The 15182-nt window shown below is 59.3% G+C and overlaps 2 protein-coding genes across 4 annotated transcripts; both read left to right on the top strand.

Moving 5' to 3' along the window:
* The first annotated feature begins 1896 nt into the window (after nucleotides 1–1896).
* Nucleotides 1897–6150, top strand: Gfus (GDP-L-fucose synthase). Of its 3 annotated transcripts, none has more exons than XM_090339526.1 (11): nucleotides 1897–1983; nucleotides 2584–2739; nucleotides 3056–3170; nucleotides 4102–4230; nucleotides 4315–4388; nucleotides 4555–4688; nucleotides 4800–4864; nucleotides 5050–5116; nucleotides 5278–5357; nucleotides 5565–5664; nucleotides 5865–6150. In XM_090339526.1, exons 2-11 carry the CDS (start codon nucleotides 2594–2596, stop codon nucleotides 5918–5920), a joined length of 966 nt encoding a protein of 321 aa, XP_090195652.1. In that variant the 5' UTR covers nucleotides 1897–1983; nucleotides 2584–2593; the 3' UTR covers nucleotides 5921–6150. The 3 variants fall into 3 exon arrangements, with proteins under 3 accessions (XP_090195652.1, XP_090195650.1, XP_090195651.1); XM_090339525.1 differs by lacking the exon at nucleotides 1897–1983 and adding an exon at nucleotides 1990–2097; XM_090339524.1 differs by lacking the exon at nucleotides 4102–4230 and having other exon boundaries at nucleotides 1903–1983.
* A 2906-nt stretch (nucleotides 6151–9056) lies between these two features.
* On the top strand, nucleotides 9057–13423 carry Pycr3 (pyrroline-5-carboxylate reductase 3). The gene is made up of 6 exons (XM_090339522.1): nucleotides 9057–9176; nucleotides 10537–10601; nucleotides 11009–11188; nucleotides 11395–11607; nucleotides 12095–12187; nucleotides 12290–13423. Exons 1-6 carry the CDS (start codon nucleotides 9086–9088, stop codon nucleotides 12470–12472), a joined length of 825 nt encoding a protein of 274 aa, XP_090195648.1. The 5' UTR covers nucleotides 9057–9085; the 3' UTR covers nucleotides 12473–13423.
* Nucleotides 13424–15182: the final 1759 nt, after the last annotated feature.

Below are 15182 nucleotides of genomic sequence, written 5' to 3'. Positions count from 1 at the left end.
TAATTAGAAGGCTAAAATAAGGAGATTACAATTTGAGGCTGGCCTAGGCATAAAGTATGAGACTTCCAGCTCCAACAATAAAAGCTAGGCATGGTAGTACCTGCCTGTTTGTCCTTGCTAAGGTGGGACCTACCAATAGGAGAACCCCAGGCCAGTTTGGGCAGTGATAAGCTATCTCAGAAAAAACCACAGCAAAAAGAACTGGCTGAAAGGTAATTAACCAGCAAATTGCTGGTCTGGAGTTGCAGCTAAAACGCAGCCATGAGAAAGCAAGATAAGAGAGTGAGGCCCTGAATTCAAACCCCAATTCTTTCACAAGAAAGGAGGGAAAGGAGAAAGGGTGTCAATGTATGTGAATTAATGCACCTTCTATCTGGCAAATATGTAACCCTTTTATTAATTACAATAAAAAATTATAAAAGAAAAAGAAAGAAGGGAAAGGAGTAAGAAAGAAAAATTAACTGGAGGCATGGTTCCAAAGGTAGACCAGCTGGCCCAGTGCGGGTGGCTCACGCCTGAAATCCTAGGTATTCAGGAGACTGAGAACTGAGGACTGTTGTATAAAGCCACCCTGGCAGGAAAGTCCATAAGACTCTTACCCAGTTACCTACCAAAAAGCCAGAAGCTCAGTGTGGCTCAAGTAGCAGGCACCAGTTTTAAGCAAAATAAACAACAACAAAAACTACACAAAACAAGGACAGCACCCAGACCCTGAGTTCAAGCCCCAGGACCAGCACATACATACAAAAGCAGTGGACTGGGCCGGGAGTTTGGCCTAGTGGTAGAGTACTTGCCTAGCATGCACGAAGACCCGGGTTCGAGTCCTCGGTACCACATACATAGAAAAAAGCCAGAAGTGGTGCTGAGGCTCAAGTGGTAGAGTTGTAGCCTTGAGCAAAAAGAAGCTCAAGGATAGTGCCAGGCCCTGAGCTTAAGCCCAGGACTGGCAAAAAAAAAGAAAAGAAAAAAAGCCATTGTCTTGGTAGGTTGTGGACCAGGCGCTCTCCCTGAGCTCTTTTGCTCGAACGCAGCTCCACTTCCAGTTTTTAAGTGGTTAATTGGACATCAGAGTCTCATAGCACTTATCTGCCTGGGCCAGTCCACTAGGTTGAGCCGGCAGCAGGCCTGGAACCCCCGCATGCCCCCACTGGAGCCGTCACCGGTCGGGTTGAAGCTTAGGGGCGAGGTTTGGCCCCTAAATGCCTTTAAACGCAGGAGCTCTTCACTTAGGGTCCTTGTCTTGGATGCTGAATGGGGATTCTGGGCAAGTCACATGGTAGGAAACTTGGCAGAGCCTTCCCTGTGGAAGAAGTAAACAAGCAGGCAGCAGACACACCGAGGGGCGCCCTGCAGAGGGAGGCGCCGTCTTCGGGCTGGGTTACCGGGTTCAGCCAGGGGCTGCCTTCAAGGCCGCGCACAGCGCGGCTCCCCATCTCCGCTCTAACCACCGGCCTCATCTTCCCGCTCCTTCAGACCTGCATGTCGGGGCAGGTGGCTGGGGTTCTCAGGAAGGCATCGATGACTGCATGCCTCAGCCTTGCGTGCGTCCTGTTGTCTCCCAAACACCATGTTTCTGAGCTGCCTCCGTTTCCCTAAATCACCCCGCCGATTCGCGTTTCCTTAATCTAAGGCGACAGCTGCTGCCCTGGCTGTTAGCTGACTGCACCTCCTTTTCCCCTGGTTAATCCGGCTTCAGAAAGGGGGGGGCGGGGAACGACTCCCCGGGGTCCGTCCCCCCGGCGCTCCCCCCGTGCGCGCCCCGAAGGCTCCGGAGCCCCGGCTGCCGGGCCTGTGCGGCGCGGACGAGACTACGTCTCCCAGAAGCACCCGCGCCGGGCCGTGACAGGCCGAAGACTCCATTTCCCAGAGTGCCCCGTGGGAGGGGCGGGGCCCTGGGTGGGACCCGCCCCCTCCACCTGGCCCGGGCGGCGGAGGACACCCCGCGCCGGAAGCGGCTCTCCCCGCAGGTTGGGCCGGGCGCAGGTGAGGCCGCCAGGGGCCGCGACGAAAGCCCCGGGAGCCGGAGCGGCGAGCCAGCGGGCCCCGCGCTCTGGGTCTGGGCCGTGGGAGGGCGCCTCGCCTCGGAGGTCTGCGCAGGTCCGGCAGGGCGGCCGGGGGCGCCGGGGTGGTGACCGCGGGGCCCCGAGACCTCCGGCAGGGGCCCGGACTCCCAGCCGAGGGTGTGCGAGCGGGGGCGGCCCGGCCTGCCCCGAAGGGCCGGGCTCCCGAGGGCCGCGTGCGTGGGCCCGGGCTCCGCGCGTGGGCGCCGCCCTCGCGGGTCTGGGGCGCCTGGGCTTTGTCTGCGAGCAGCTCCTGCGCCGCCGGCCTCCCTCCGGTCACTCGGGGGCGGGGAGGGGTCGGCCGGCCTCTGGCTCCGTGCTGCTGTTCGGGACTAACTTCCAGGCTCCTTGGGGAGCCCTAGGCCCAGATGCCTGACCGCGTGGTCTGTATCCCCCTCCTGAGGGTCCGGCTCTGGGCTCCCCGTCCATTGCCTCGGGAATGGGGCTGGGACGACGGCGCGGTCCGGATGCGTGACTGTGCATGGTCTGTGTGGCCTTGCCCGCATGCCGTTTGGTCTTCCAGGTCAGCTAACATGGGTGAGCCCCAGGGGTCCATGCGGATCCTGGTGACAGGGGGCTCTGGACTGGTGGGCAGAGCCATCCAGAAGGTGGTAGCAGATGGGGCCCGACTACCTGGAGAGGAGTGGGTGTTTGTCTCCTCCAAAGATGCAGATCTCACGTGAGTTGTCATCCCCAGAGCACCCAGGTTCCCCTTCCCTCTCTCTCTGCCTGGGTCTGTTCCTGAGCCTGGCACTAGACACAGTCTAGGCCCTCTCTGCCAGGTGACTGGCCTGGCTCCGGTGGGTTGGCAGTGATGTGAACAAATATCTTGCCATACCTTCCTGGAAGCCCACGCCCTAACACCTGCTAGGCACTGAATGTGGCTACGTGTCCCTTCCCTGGTTCCTCCCGCCCAGCTCCTGCCCCCACTGCCCCCAGTCCAGGGTGCTGTTTCCTGAGGCCTCTGTGGGCCCCTGACATCCAGCTCCCCCCAGGGATGCAGCACAGACCCAAGCCCTGTTCCAGAAAGTCCGACCCACCCATGTCATCCATCTTGCTGCAATGGTGGGGGGCCTGTTCCGGAATATCAAATACAATTTGGACTTCTGGGTAAGTTGGGGGGAAGCCAGCAGCCCAGATCTGGGAGCTTCCTGGTAGGCTTCTGACGCACACAGGGTTCTTTCCCCACTCCAGGAAGTCCCTACAGACTGCGCCTTGGGAGTCCCACTAGCCACCCCCCTCCATGTGGCAGGCAGAGGGCCTCTAGGTAGGCATGGAGGCACCTGCACAGTAGAACAGTCGGAGCACTGACCTGCAGGATTGGGGGGCTGAAAGAAGCCAATGGTTCCATGTGGCTGAGGGCTGAATTCTGCTTTCTGAGATCTCTGAACTGCCGGATTCCCAGGCTTCCAGGCTGATCCTATCTATACAACTCCCCAGAACAGGTCCACTATGCCCATAGGAATACCCTGAAAAGAAGGAGTGCAAGGTAAGGCCTCTGCCTGTGAGTCCTCTGCCTGGGCATTGGCCTACATCTTCCAGGTAGCCTTAGCCTGGCCAGCCTGTACCAGGCACTAGGGTCAGAGGCTCCCACCAGATTCTGCCAAGGAGCTCGGTCATCTAGACTCCTTGAGTGTCCCAACCTTCCCAGCTGAGGCCGCCACCACACCCTGGCTCCCCGCCAGGAAGATAACTGAGCCTGGAGGGGGCCTGCAGGCCACTGGGAAGCAGAGTCCTCGTGGTGAGTGGTGGAGAGACCCTTCTCTCATGCAGTTGGAGCCCCACCCAGCCATAATGGTGCCCCAGCTCTTTCCCCATTTTCTGCCACTTGCCTTGCACCTACAGCCCTGGTGTGGCCCTGGGCGGGCAGTGGCTTCTGTAAGGTCAGTACTGGGAAACTTTGCTTTGTCCTGGGAGAGGTTAGGACAACAGGTACTGCCCATACCTGAGTGGCCAGGGTATGTCCCCACCTCTGCCCATGGAGAGTGGGGCAAGGCCGTGGCTTCTGCCTGGGCCTCCTGACCCCCTCCCCATCCTGCAGAGGAAGAATGTGCACATCAACGACCACGTCCTGCACTCGGCCTTCCAAGTGGGCGCTCGCAAGGTGGTCTCCTGCCTGTCCACCTGCATCTTCCCCGATCAGACCTCCTACCCTATTGACGAGACCATGGTAGGGGCAGGCGTGCAGGAGGAGGGACCTGGCTCTGAGGGCAGAGCTGGGAAGTGGGGGCTCACTGCACCTCCTTTCCCCCAGATCCACAACGGGCCTCCTCACAGCAGCAATTTTGGGTACTCGTATGCCAAGCGGATGATTGACGTGCAGAACAGGTCTCCCCAGGCTCCTCCCCAGGCCCTGCTGGGTGGGGGGGACGGCGGGGTGGGTCACGGAGCTGGCCTCGCTGCCTCGGCTTTGCCTCTGGAAGAGGCCCGGCCCGCGGCTGACGGCGTGGGCTTGTGTCCTGGCGTGAGGGCAGGAGGGACTGTGTCTCTGCAGGGCCTACTTCCAGCAGCACGGCTGCACCTTCACCGCTGCCATCCCCACCAACGTCTTTGGGCCGCATGACAACTTCAACATCGAGGACGGCCACGTGCTGCCGGGCCTCATTCACAAGACGCACCTGGCTAAGAGTGAGTGCTGCAGCCGGCGCACACCTGGCCTGGGTCACTCACCCGAGGGGCGCCCGGCACAGCGAGGGGCTGGTGGCAGCCGGCGCCCTGACCCCCACCCCTCATCCACAGACACTGGCTCAGCACTGACGGTGTGGGGCACCGGGAAGCCTCGGAGGCAATTCATTTACTCACTGGTGAGCGTGGCGGCAGGGTCACTCCCTGGCCCTTGCAGTCAGGGTCCCCGAGCGTCCCTGGGCGCACCTAAGCTCAGCAGGGGGAAGGGCTGCCATCCAAGCAAACCCTGGCTGCGCCCCCGTGTGGCCTTGAGGGGGCATCTGGCCATCCCTCGGGGAATCTAACTTGCCCTTCTGCCCTCCAGGACCTGGCCAGGCTCTTCCTCTGGGTCCTGCGGGAGTACAATGAAGTGGAGCCCATCATCCTGTCTGGTGGGTCCTGCAGCCCGTTCCTGTCCCACAGCGGGTTAGGACCCCTGCAGCCCAGCCCCCTCCCTCTGCCTTGGGGACTCACTGAGGGTGGGAGCAGACTATCCCCAAGGGAGGGCCTGGGTGGAGACCTGACCTGGCTGCGGACCTGCTCCCCCTCACAGTGGGGGAGGAGGACGAGGTTTCCATCCAGGAGGCAGCCGAGGCCGTGGTAGAGGCCATGGGCTTTGACGGGGAAGTCACCGTATCCTTTGGCTCCAGGATGAGGGTGCAGAGGGGTGCTGTGGTCTCCCCATGAGGGGCTGCAGAGCAGACACTGGTGAGTTCTCTGGTGGTACTTGCCCTGGCAGCAGAGGGCAGGCTGCCATCCCCAGCCCTCCCTCAGGCCGAGGACAGGGGGTTGAGGTGGGGGTGTTGTTCTTTCTGCTGTGGCCCTGACCACTGTGCCCAGTTTGATACCACCAAGTCAGATGGGCAGTTTAAGAAGACAGCCAGCAATGGCAAGCTTCGCACCTACCTGCCAGACTTTCGCTTCACGCCCTTCAAACAGGGTGAGCTCCCCTCCCCCTCAGTCCTCCCCTTCCATGCTCACACCCCCTCACTGGACTCCAGCCTGCGGTGACATGGGGGAGGGTGGCCTGTAGGCATGGTCACCATGCAGGCATCAGGACGCAGCTCAGGTGGGGAGATTTCCACATCCCCACTTCCCCGAGGCCCCATCTCCTCACCAGGCCCACGTCTGCCTCCCCAGCTGTGAAGGAGACCTGTGCTTGGTTCACTGAAAACTACGAGCAGGCCCGGAAGTGAGGCATGTGGCGGCGGCCGGCTGCCCATTCTCAGACCTTCCGAGGAGGGGAGGGCACTGCTCAGGAGCCCGGGCCGCCATCCGGCCCCCCCAGCTGGGGCTCCATGCAGCCCTCCAACAGGGCCCTTGTATGTCTGTCCTCAGGGAAAATAAGGCCTGGGCTGGCACTACCCCTCCTTCCCCTCTGGCCCCGTCCCACGTCTGGGAAAGAATAAAGTACATTTTCACCGCCTGCCCTCGTCAGCTCTCATCCCCCACACTAGCCTGGCTCGTTACCAGAACCCATGTCCTGGGGGTGCTCAGCCCTGAGGAAACAGCTGGGCCCAGGGCCAAAGTCCCTGGAAGGCAGCCCAGCCCTGTAAATGTGGGCACAGGAAGTGGAGAGGCAAGGAGGTCAGTGGGCTAAGGGAGGGGCAGGGCCTCCCCAGCCTGAGATCCTGGTCACACCCAGCCCTCCTTGTTGTGGGGCTGCTCATCTGGGCCCCCTGGCCTCCACCCTCACTACCCTGGGCAAAGAGGCTGGGTCTGAATTTGGACATACTTGGGGGTGGGGGTCGGGATGTCAGCTGGGTGACTCAGGGCTCCAGCCCGGCCTGTGATTGTTCAGCTCTGGCCACCAGCGAGTGGGCATCATCAAATGGGCATCTCCCCATTCCCAGTGGGGAGAAGACGAGGTCTGTCTGAGCCGGTCCTGGCAGCACAGGGACGCAGACCAGCAGTGGACAGTGGTAGATCTGGGCATGGTGGGGGTGGGGGGGGTGCCCCGGCCCCCTCGCCTCTGCCCATTCACTGCAGCCTGAGTCATTTTTTTTGTGGCCCCATCAACTTGGATTCTGTTCACCTTATTGGATAGGTGGGTGACAGGGCTGGGGCATCATTCCTCTTACCTCCCCTCAGTCTGGGGACTGAGGTACTACTCCTGTCCCTGGAGGCTGAGGGAGAGCATGGTGCTGTAACCCAGCAGCCTAGAAAGGGACCTGGACAATGAGAAGGTACAGTAAAAGTAGCTACAAAAGGGCAGAGGTGACAGTTTGCCCCTGTGCAAAGCATCAGGACCCCAGTTCTCCAAGTGCCTGGTTCACGACCTGTAGCCCCACAGCCCCCACTGTCCCACCCCTAGAAAACCAGGCTGGAGCCAGGTGCATGGCTCACGCCTGTAATCCTAGCTACTCAGAAGGCTGAGATCTGAGGATCAAGGTTCAAGGCCAATAACCTCTAGAAAGGGAGAAGTGGGGCTTGGCTCCAGGGTAGGGTGGTAGCCTTGAACTGAGGAGCTCAGGGACAGTGCCCAGGCCGAGTTCAAGCCCCATGACCCACAAAAAAAGAAAGAAAGAAAACCAGGCTCATTAATGTGCATCTTCGTGGAAGTTCAGAAATGCCACCTCAGTCTAGCCCAACCTTCCCAAACATTCTTACTCTCCGTTTCCAGCAGTATCAAACACACGCAACTTCTCTCTCAACCCTGACCTGCAGTTGCAGTTTGAAGCTTGATGTCCCCTCTGGTGCCTAGGCATTCCTCAGAGCAGTCCATGCCTCTGTCTACCCGCTAGCATGGCCAGGAGGCCTTTGTGGCTACTCTGGCTCACAGATCCCACACCGACTTCCTGCAAGCCAAATCCTCTGACCAATCTGCCAGAGAGACTGCCAACTAGTTCCCCCACCTAGAGGGAGCCCACTCCCGGTCCTGGTCCCCCACGATCTTACTGACCCTAGGGTCTGAAGCCTGACTGAACTGCCCTCCGCTCAGTCCTGCACAATGCTGGTGCAGCCACCAGTGAGTTAGCTCTTGCTGTCAAGACAACGCACACCCACTAGGTGTGCACTGACATTTGGGGTCAGAACCTGTAGTGTTTGCCCCACTCTCCGCCTCTTAGCTGGTCACCATCTTCTGATCATCCAGCTGCTCGTATTTGAGTTCAAGCCTGCCTTGAACATTTACAGGCATTAATGAAAGTATCTAGGCTTCTTGCTCAGAATACTGCAAGAAAGGAGTCCGAGTCTGAACTAAATTCCTTGAGCCCTCAAACACTACTATATCCCAATCCCCCCTTGTGGACACACCTCACACTTGTCCTTAATGAGGGTTCTGGGCCTTGAGCTCAGGGCACTGTCCTTGCACTTTCTCAAGGCTAGCGTTCTGCCACTTGAGCCTCCGCACTACTTCCGGCTTTTTCTATGAATGTGGTATTGAGGAATTGAAACCAGGGCTTTCCTGCTTGCTAGGCAAGCACTCTCCACTAGGTCACGCTCCTGGCTTGTTTTGCAACTTTTTGTTGATCAGCTTTTTTTTTTTTTTGCCAGTCCTGGGCTTGAGCTCAGGGCCTGAGCACTGTCCTTGGACTTTCTCAAGGCTAGAGCTCTACCACTTGAGCCTCAGCAGCACTTCTGGCTTTTTCTATGTACGTGGTACCGAGGAATTGAACCCAGGTCTTTGTGCGTGCTAGGCAAGCACGCTACCACTAGGCCAAACTCCCGGCCTGTGTTGGTCAGTTTTTTGTCACTGTAACAGAATCCTCAGAAAACGAACTTATACAGAAGGACTACAGGTTTGTTTTAACTCCTGCTTTCAGAGGTTATGGTCCATGGTGGGACAGAACCATTGATCCCAGTCCTCTGGTGATGGGGAAGGCAGCACAGTACAGCAGGAAGGTCCCCCCCTCCAAGTCCTGGGGCTTGAACTCAGGGCCTGGGCACTGTCCCCAAGCTTCTTTTACTCACGGTTGGCACTCTCCCACTTGAGCCTCAGCACCACTTCTGGCTTCGATTACCCGGATTACTAGGATTACCCGGAATCGAACCCGGGTCTTATGCATGCTAGGCAGGCACTCTACCACCAGGTACCTCCGGGTTCCCCACCCAGTTCTGGCTTCAGGGGTGATGGTTGGGGGGATTCCCTTGCGCTGCTTTTGGGGCGACTACAAGCTTGCGTTTCCCAGGGTGAAGCAGAAAACTACCGCAGGGTCCACGCAGCGGCGCCCAGGCCCCCGCGGCCCGGCTCCCGGCAGGCAGCCGCCCCCTCCACGCCCGGCTTCGCCCCGCCCCCTGAGGCCCCGCCCCCTGCCTTCCGCCAATGGGCGGCGACGGTCCTATGGATCTTCGAGCCAATGAGCGGCGAGGGGCGGGGCCTGCTGCCTGGGCGGCCGGCGGGCGGGCGAGTGGCGAGCGCGATGGCGTCGGCGAAATCCGGGCCGCCGCGCGTGGGCTTCGTGGGCGCAGGTCGCATGGCGGAGGCCATCGCGCAGGGCCTCATCCGAGCAGGTGGGGCGGCAGAGCTCGGCCGGGCGGACTTTCCTGCCGGGGGGGCGGATGCGCGCGGCTCGGGCGGGGCGGCGTCCCCGGGGCTGCGGGCCGGGGGCGCGCGGATCGGGGTCCCAGCACCCCGGCCCGGCCCGGCGTCGGCCCGAGCCCTCGTGAGAAGGGAGCTGGCCGGAAACCGCAGGCACCTGAGGTGCGGGATGCAGGCCTTGCCTGGTGGCCCCGAGACCGAGCCCCTCGTGGGCTCCGGACCCTCCTCGCGGACAGCAGGGTCCTAGTGCTGGCACCAGGCCACCTCCTGGATGCGGGGTCTTGGCCACGGTGACCTCTGGGAGGTCCCAGTTCTTTTTGTTTTTATTCGTGTGGGTCATGGAGCTCGGGCTCTGGGCCTGGGCGCTGCCTCTGAGCTCTTCAGCTGACGGATACCACCCACTCCTGACCCACAGAGCCACTTCCCGTTCTCGAGTGATTAATTGGAGAGAAGAGCCTCAGGTGGCTTTGAATCCTCAGATCTCAGCCTCCTTGAGCAGCTAGGATTCCAGGTGTGAGCCACCTCCCCTGGCTCTAATTCTTTTTCTTTTTGTCCTGGAGGTGGAGAGCTCTGGGACCTTACAGTTCACCGTGTGTGTGTGTGGAAGAATGGGGTCCCTCCCTGTCCTTTAGTAGCCAAGGTGTAGCCCACAGTGTATCTCCAGACACTGCCAGATGTCTCCTGTACCAGGGCAAGGAGAGGGACAAAGTTATCCTGGCCAAGGACCCTGGTAAATCAGAGGAGATATTATTGCCGCCCTAACAGCAGGGCGCAGCACGTAGAAGCCTTTAATGTAGATTACAGGTAGAGAGAGCTGGTGGCCTTTGGCTCTCTGCTTTCAGCCATACTTCAAAGTCCAGAGGAATCAATCAGAAAATACTTTATTGCAAATCTCAGGCATGTATCTGTAAAACCCGGCTGTTCATCTGCCTCCCAAGACTGTTGGGACTCACTGAGACATGCATGTTGAATATTGTGTGTGGCTGACATTGATATGAATGAGCTGTGTTTCGGTGGTGGGGAGTGCTTCTTTTACCTTACATAGAACTCCAGCCCGGTGCTCCACACAGCAGATGTTTTTTTGCTAACTGGCGTCAGCACACTGGCCTCCCTAGAACCTGGGGATCTGTGTTTTCACTGGATTAGCAAACCCCTGGCCCTGGCGGCAGACAGAAGTGCTAAGAAGAATTAAATGGAACTGATGATGGGGCCCTGCTTTCTGCTTTGAGTTGCTGCAGGGCCTCAGGCCAGCCAGCAGGGGGCTGGGCTGAGCTTTGCAGGAGAAGGGCCAGGCACCCCTCACCAATCTTCTGCCTTTGCATTTCTCTCCAGGCAAAGTAGAAGCTAGCCAGGTGCTGGCTAGTGCACCCACAGACCGGAACCTCTGCCACTTCCGGGTGAGTGAGACTCAGGTCCTTGTCCCTCTGGGACAGCTGCCAGGGCCAGGGCAGTGTAGCTGAAGATCTGAGACTGTGTCTGCTAGGCTAGGGGAAGGAAGACTAGAGGTCAGGAAGAAAGTGAAGGTTGTGGAAGGCCAGAGCAGACACAGGCTCATATCTGTATGTTCAGGCATGTGCTGGGCTGGGGTGTGCGGAGACGTGCATGTGAGAGTTGAGTTCATGAAGGAGACACTTCAGGAGGTCTGTGGGGAGCAGGATTGGTGGCACCCCGCCCCCATTTAGAGCGGAGCTTGTGTAGACACGGCAGCAGAAGAGGGCAGAGGGCAGAGGGGTTCGGCTAACCTGTAGCATAAAGGGCTGTGGTGGGGCAGGACCCCTCACGTTGGCGCTGGTTTCCTGTGCAGGCTCTGGGTTGCCAGACGACCCACTCCAATCAGGAGGTGCTGCAGAGCTGCACACTTGTTATCTTCGCCACCAAGCCTCACGTCCTGCCAGCTGTTGTGGCAGAGGTAGCCCCTGTTGTCACTCTCGAGCACATCTTGGTGTCTGTGGCTGCCGGGATTTCCCTGAGCACCATAGAGAAGGTGAGTGGTCCACAGAGCTGTGGCAGGGGCGAGGCTTTGGCCCAGGCATAGGCCCTCTGACCAGCTCAGGTGGCAGACGGCCTCCCAGCCGCTCCACACAGGTGACTGGTGGTCCACCTGGCCAGGTATCTGGCAAGCTGGCTGAGAGGGCCGCCTGCTGAGAGGGCCCTGTCCCACGATCGCCTGACCTCTGTCTCCCTGGACAGCTGTTACCTCCAGGCACATCAGTCTTCCGGGTCTCACCCAACCTGCCCTGCGTAGTACAAGAAGGGGCCATGGTGCTCGCTCGGGGCTGCCATGCCAGGAGTGAGGAGGCCAAACTGCTGCAGAACCTGCTGGAGGCCTGTGGGCAGTGCGAGGAGGTGCCTGAGGCCTACGTGGACATCCACACTGGGCTCAGCGGTAGTGGCGTGGCCTTTGTAAGTATTGTCTTGCCCCCACCCTGACAGGCAAGCCCTCCTCAAAGAGTGACCCTTCTGTGAGCTGGGAATGTGACTCAGCAGTAGAGGGCTTGCCTAGCACACACGAAGCCCTGGGTTCCATTCCTCAGTACCACCTACACAGAGAAAGCCGGAAGTGGTGCAGTGGCTCAGCGGTAGAGCACTCGCTTGAGAAAGCCCCGGGATTGCCCCCCCCCCCCCCAAGTAAAAGAGCAGCCCTTCTGCATCTCCATGCTGGCCCGCCAGGGCCTGTGTGAGCACCTCAGCCCACTGCCACTGCTCCCCTCAGAACGTGGTGCTCTGGGCGGGGGGAGGGGGGGGTCTCAGGAGGCCCCGTGTGAGCTGCTGGCCAACCTCGACCTGGGCATTTGTGGCCACACCCTGGGCTTGGTTCCCAGTGGGTCTCAGCTTTGTCTAGACTGGTCTGGGTTTCTCTAGACTGGCTGTAGCCCCTGCTCCCCTCCAGGTGTGTGCATTCTCTGAGGCCCTGGCTGAAGGCGCCGTCAAGATGGGCATGCCCAGTGGCCTGGCCCACCGCATCGCCGCCCAGACCCTGCTGGTGAGTGCGTTTCCCCACGGCAGGGCTGGGCATATCTGGGCCTGGTACGGCCTCCAGCCCTCCTGGCCTCCCCCGGCTCACGGTCCCAATGCGTTTCCCCAGGGGACGGCCAAGATGCTGCAGCAGGAAGGGCGACACCCGGCCCAGCTGCGGACAGATGTGCTCACGCCAGCCGGTACCACCATCTACGGGCTGCACGCTCTGGAGCAGGGTGGCTTGAGAGCAGCCACTATGAGTGCCGTGGAGGCTGCCACCCAGCGCGCCAAAGAGCTCAGCAGGAAGTAGGCGGGGCTCCTGGGGACCGCCAGCTGCTTGCCAGGACTCCTCGCCTGCCCAAGTCCTCCTTTGCCCTTCCCCTAAGGAAGGTGCTTCTCCATCCCTCACACAGGGACATGCAGCCCCTCCCTCAGTCGCAGTCCCTCTCCTAATGAGCCTGCTGCCACAATGCAGACAGCGCTGGGGCTCAGGTACTGAAAGCTTGAGTCTACATCTTAGGGTGGCGGGAGACCATGAGCAGAGCCATAGGGGCTTGGGGCCCAGCCAGGAATATAAAGTCCAAGATGCCCTCCCACGAACGCCCGAGGCCTCAGTGCTGCAGGGCAGGCCCCAAGAGGACGGCAGAGCCCGCAGGCGGTCTGCTTTTCCCCAAGCTAAAGAGGAGCCATCCCCAGAGCCACGCTGGCCCTCAGGCTGTACCTGCTGGGGGTGGTGGGCTTTGGTCAGATGGGCGTTCCCTTGCCTCCATCTGCGCATACGCCTCCACCCTCCCACTCCAGAGCTCCTGGTATGTGGGAGGTGAGCCCATGCGTCTCCCCTACCACCACCCGCCACAAGTCTACAGGGTGCTGTACCACCACTGTCCTCTGCAGGATGTGGCTCTTGGGCATGTCCCCTAATGGTCAGGAAGAGCAAAGCCTTGGGAGAGGACCTGCGCTGGCCTCCCACTTTGTCCCCTGCCCCAGGCCCCACCTTGCAAGGCTCTCCTGGGCCTCCCTTGCAGCTTCCTGAGATGGAAAGGGCACCCGTCCAGTGCCCCAGACCACACTGGGGCAGACCCGTCTGGGCAGCGGCATCTTCAAGCTGGGTGATAGCCAGGATGCCCCTCCATCTATCAGCAGGGCCAGTGGCATGCGTGTGACAGGACAGATATCCCACCCCTCTTGGCTACCCACCACGATTGGTTCTGGCTTCCTCATTTGAGAGATAGGAATAAAGGTGCCATCTTGGAACACTGAATGAGCTGACTTTTTTTTTTCTGTCGGTCATGGGACTTGAACTCTAGGGCCTGGGCGCTGTCCCTGAGCTCTTCAGCTCAAGGTACCGCCCTTCCCCTGGAGCCACCGCGCCACTTTTCTGGTGGTTAACTGGAGATAAGAGTCTTATGAACTTTAGTGCCCAGGCTGGCTTTGAGCCAGGATCCTCAGATCTCGGCCTCCTGAGTAGCTCGGATGACGGGCTTGCCCCACAAATGTGCTGACTTGAATCAGGCCAAGACGTCCAGTGATGTGGGTGGCAAAGGGCTCCAATCCTGTCACTCAGGTGGTACCAGTGTGAGACCACCAGCGTTCCTGCACACTAGCCTCCCTCCCAGCTGTGCTGCACCTGGACAGGGTCGGTCCCAAGTCTGGTGCAGATGTCCCCTGCTGTAGCCCCTCAGGTAACCCAGCCGTGAAGGGAGCCATTGTTGAAGGTGAGACATCACAAGTCTGCCCGGGGACCAGGGTAGCCCAGATAGAGGCACAGAGAAGACTCCATTGCCTAGTCCTGGCCTTAAGCTATGTGTTGCAGGCCCGCTAGTGGTGGCTAGGTCACAGACACACATTAATGAAGAGGGGTATTTTAGTGGGCGCAGGGCTGACTTCTGCCAGCCAGTACTTTTCCCATTGCATACCACCAGTCTTAAGTCCACAGTTTTCCAAGAAAGAAACTGGAAGGTAAGCCTATGGCTTCTTTTTTTTTTTTTTTTTTTTTTTTTTTTGTCATGGGGCTTGAACTCTGGGCCTAGGTGCCCAGAATCTCATGGACTTTAGTGCCTGGGCTGGCTTTGATTAGAGGCATGTGGCATCTTTTTAAAATCAACATTTTTTTATACCCTACCCCCAGTGTACAGGGTGCCCCAGACCCAAGTATTAGGTTGAATCACAGAACTGCAACTAAGACGGATGCTGATCAAGCATCAGCTTCAGTCCACACGTGCCACTGCATGGCCTGGCAGGCAAACTCTGTGTCAGCAAGGTGGCACGATGGGCCCTCCGACAGCACAGCCCCAGGTCCTCTTGAGGATCTCCCCGGGAACTGTGACTGCCAGACCTCCTCCTGGCTCCCCACAGGCCACTGCAACTAGGTAGAGTGAGGGCCTGCAGTTCCTCAGAGGACTTCGCCCTGGCTTCCGTGTTCTCCTTTCCATGCTGTTTCACCTGCACTCCAGCCAACATATCCAGCTGATTACTTTCCAAGCACAGGTCTGGGGGCACAGTTGCCTATGACTGCTTCAAGCCAGCTTCCCCATTCCTCCTGGTGCCATCTTAATATAAGCCACACACACCCATCTTTCCATACTGTTTTGTGCCCAGCTCAGGAGCTCTGTGCATGGCCTCAGCATAAGGGTCACTAACTGCAAGGACAGCAGTCTATCACAGGGCCAGTGGGAAGGCTGGCTGAACCTCCCAGGCTGTAGGGACCCACACATACTGTGGGTACCAGGAAAAAACCCCAGAGCAAGAGATCCAGAATTCTGACACATTGTCTGACAGCTATCCAGCAGGTGCAAATGGCTGCCTAAAGAAACTGCAGCATTGATTCTGTTACCTCAGACCACCAAGGGTGGGGAAACAGAAGGGGGACAGGCCAAGTGGGTATGCAGCCATGCACACCCAGTGGGGCCCACCAACCCACGGCCCCCATTACTTTGCACCGAACTGCGTGGAGAGGTGGGGTGGTTTCAAGCCAGCAGCAGTGCTGAGGGGCTATGTCTTCTGCATGGTGTCTGCAGTGT

This window comes from Megascapheus bottae, chromosome 9 (assembly GCF_031878675.1).
Source record: "Megascapheus bottae isolate mThoBot1 chromosome 9, mThoBot2.hap1, whole genome shotgun sequence".
NCBI classification, from domain to species: domain Eukaryota; kingdom Metazoa; phylum Chordata; class Mammalia; order Rodentia; family Geomyidae; genus Megascapheus; species Megascapheus bottae.
Note: the sequence above shows the minus strand (reverse complement) of the source record. Positions and strands in the feature narration are given on the sequence as shown.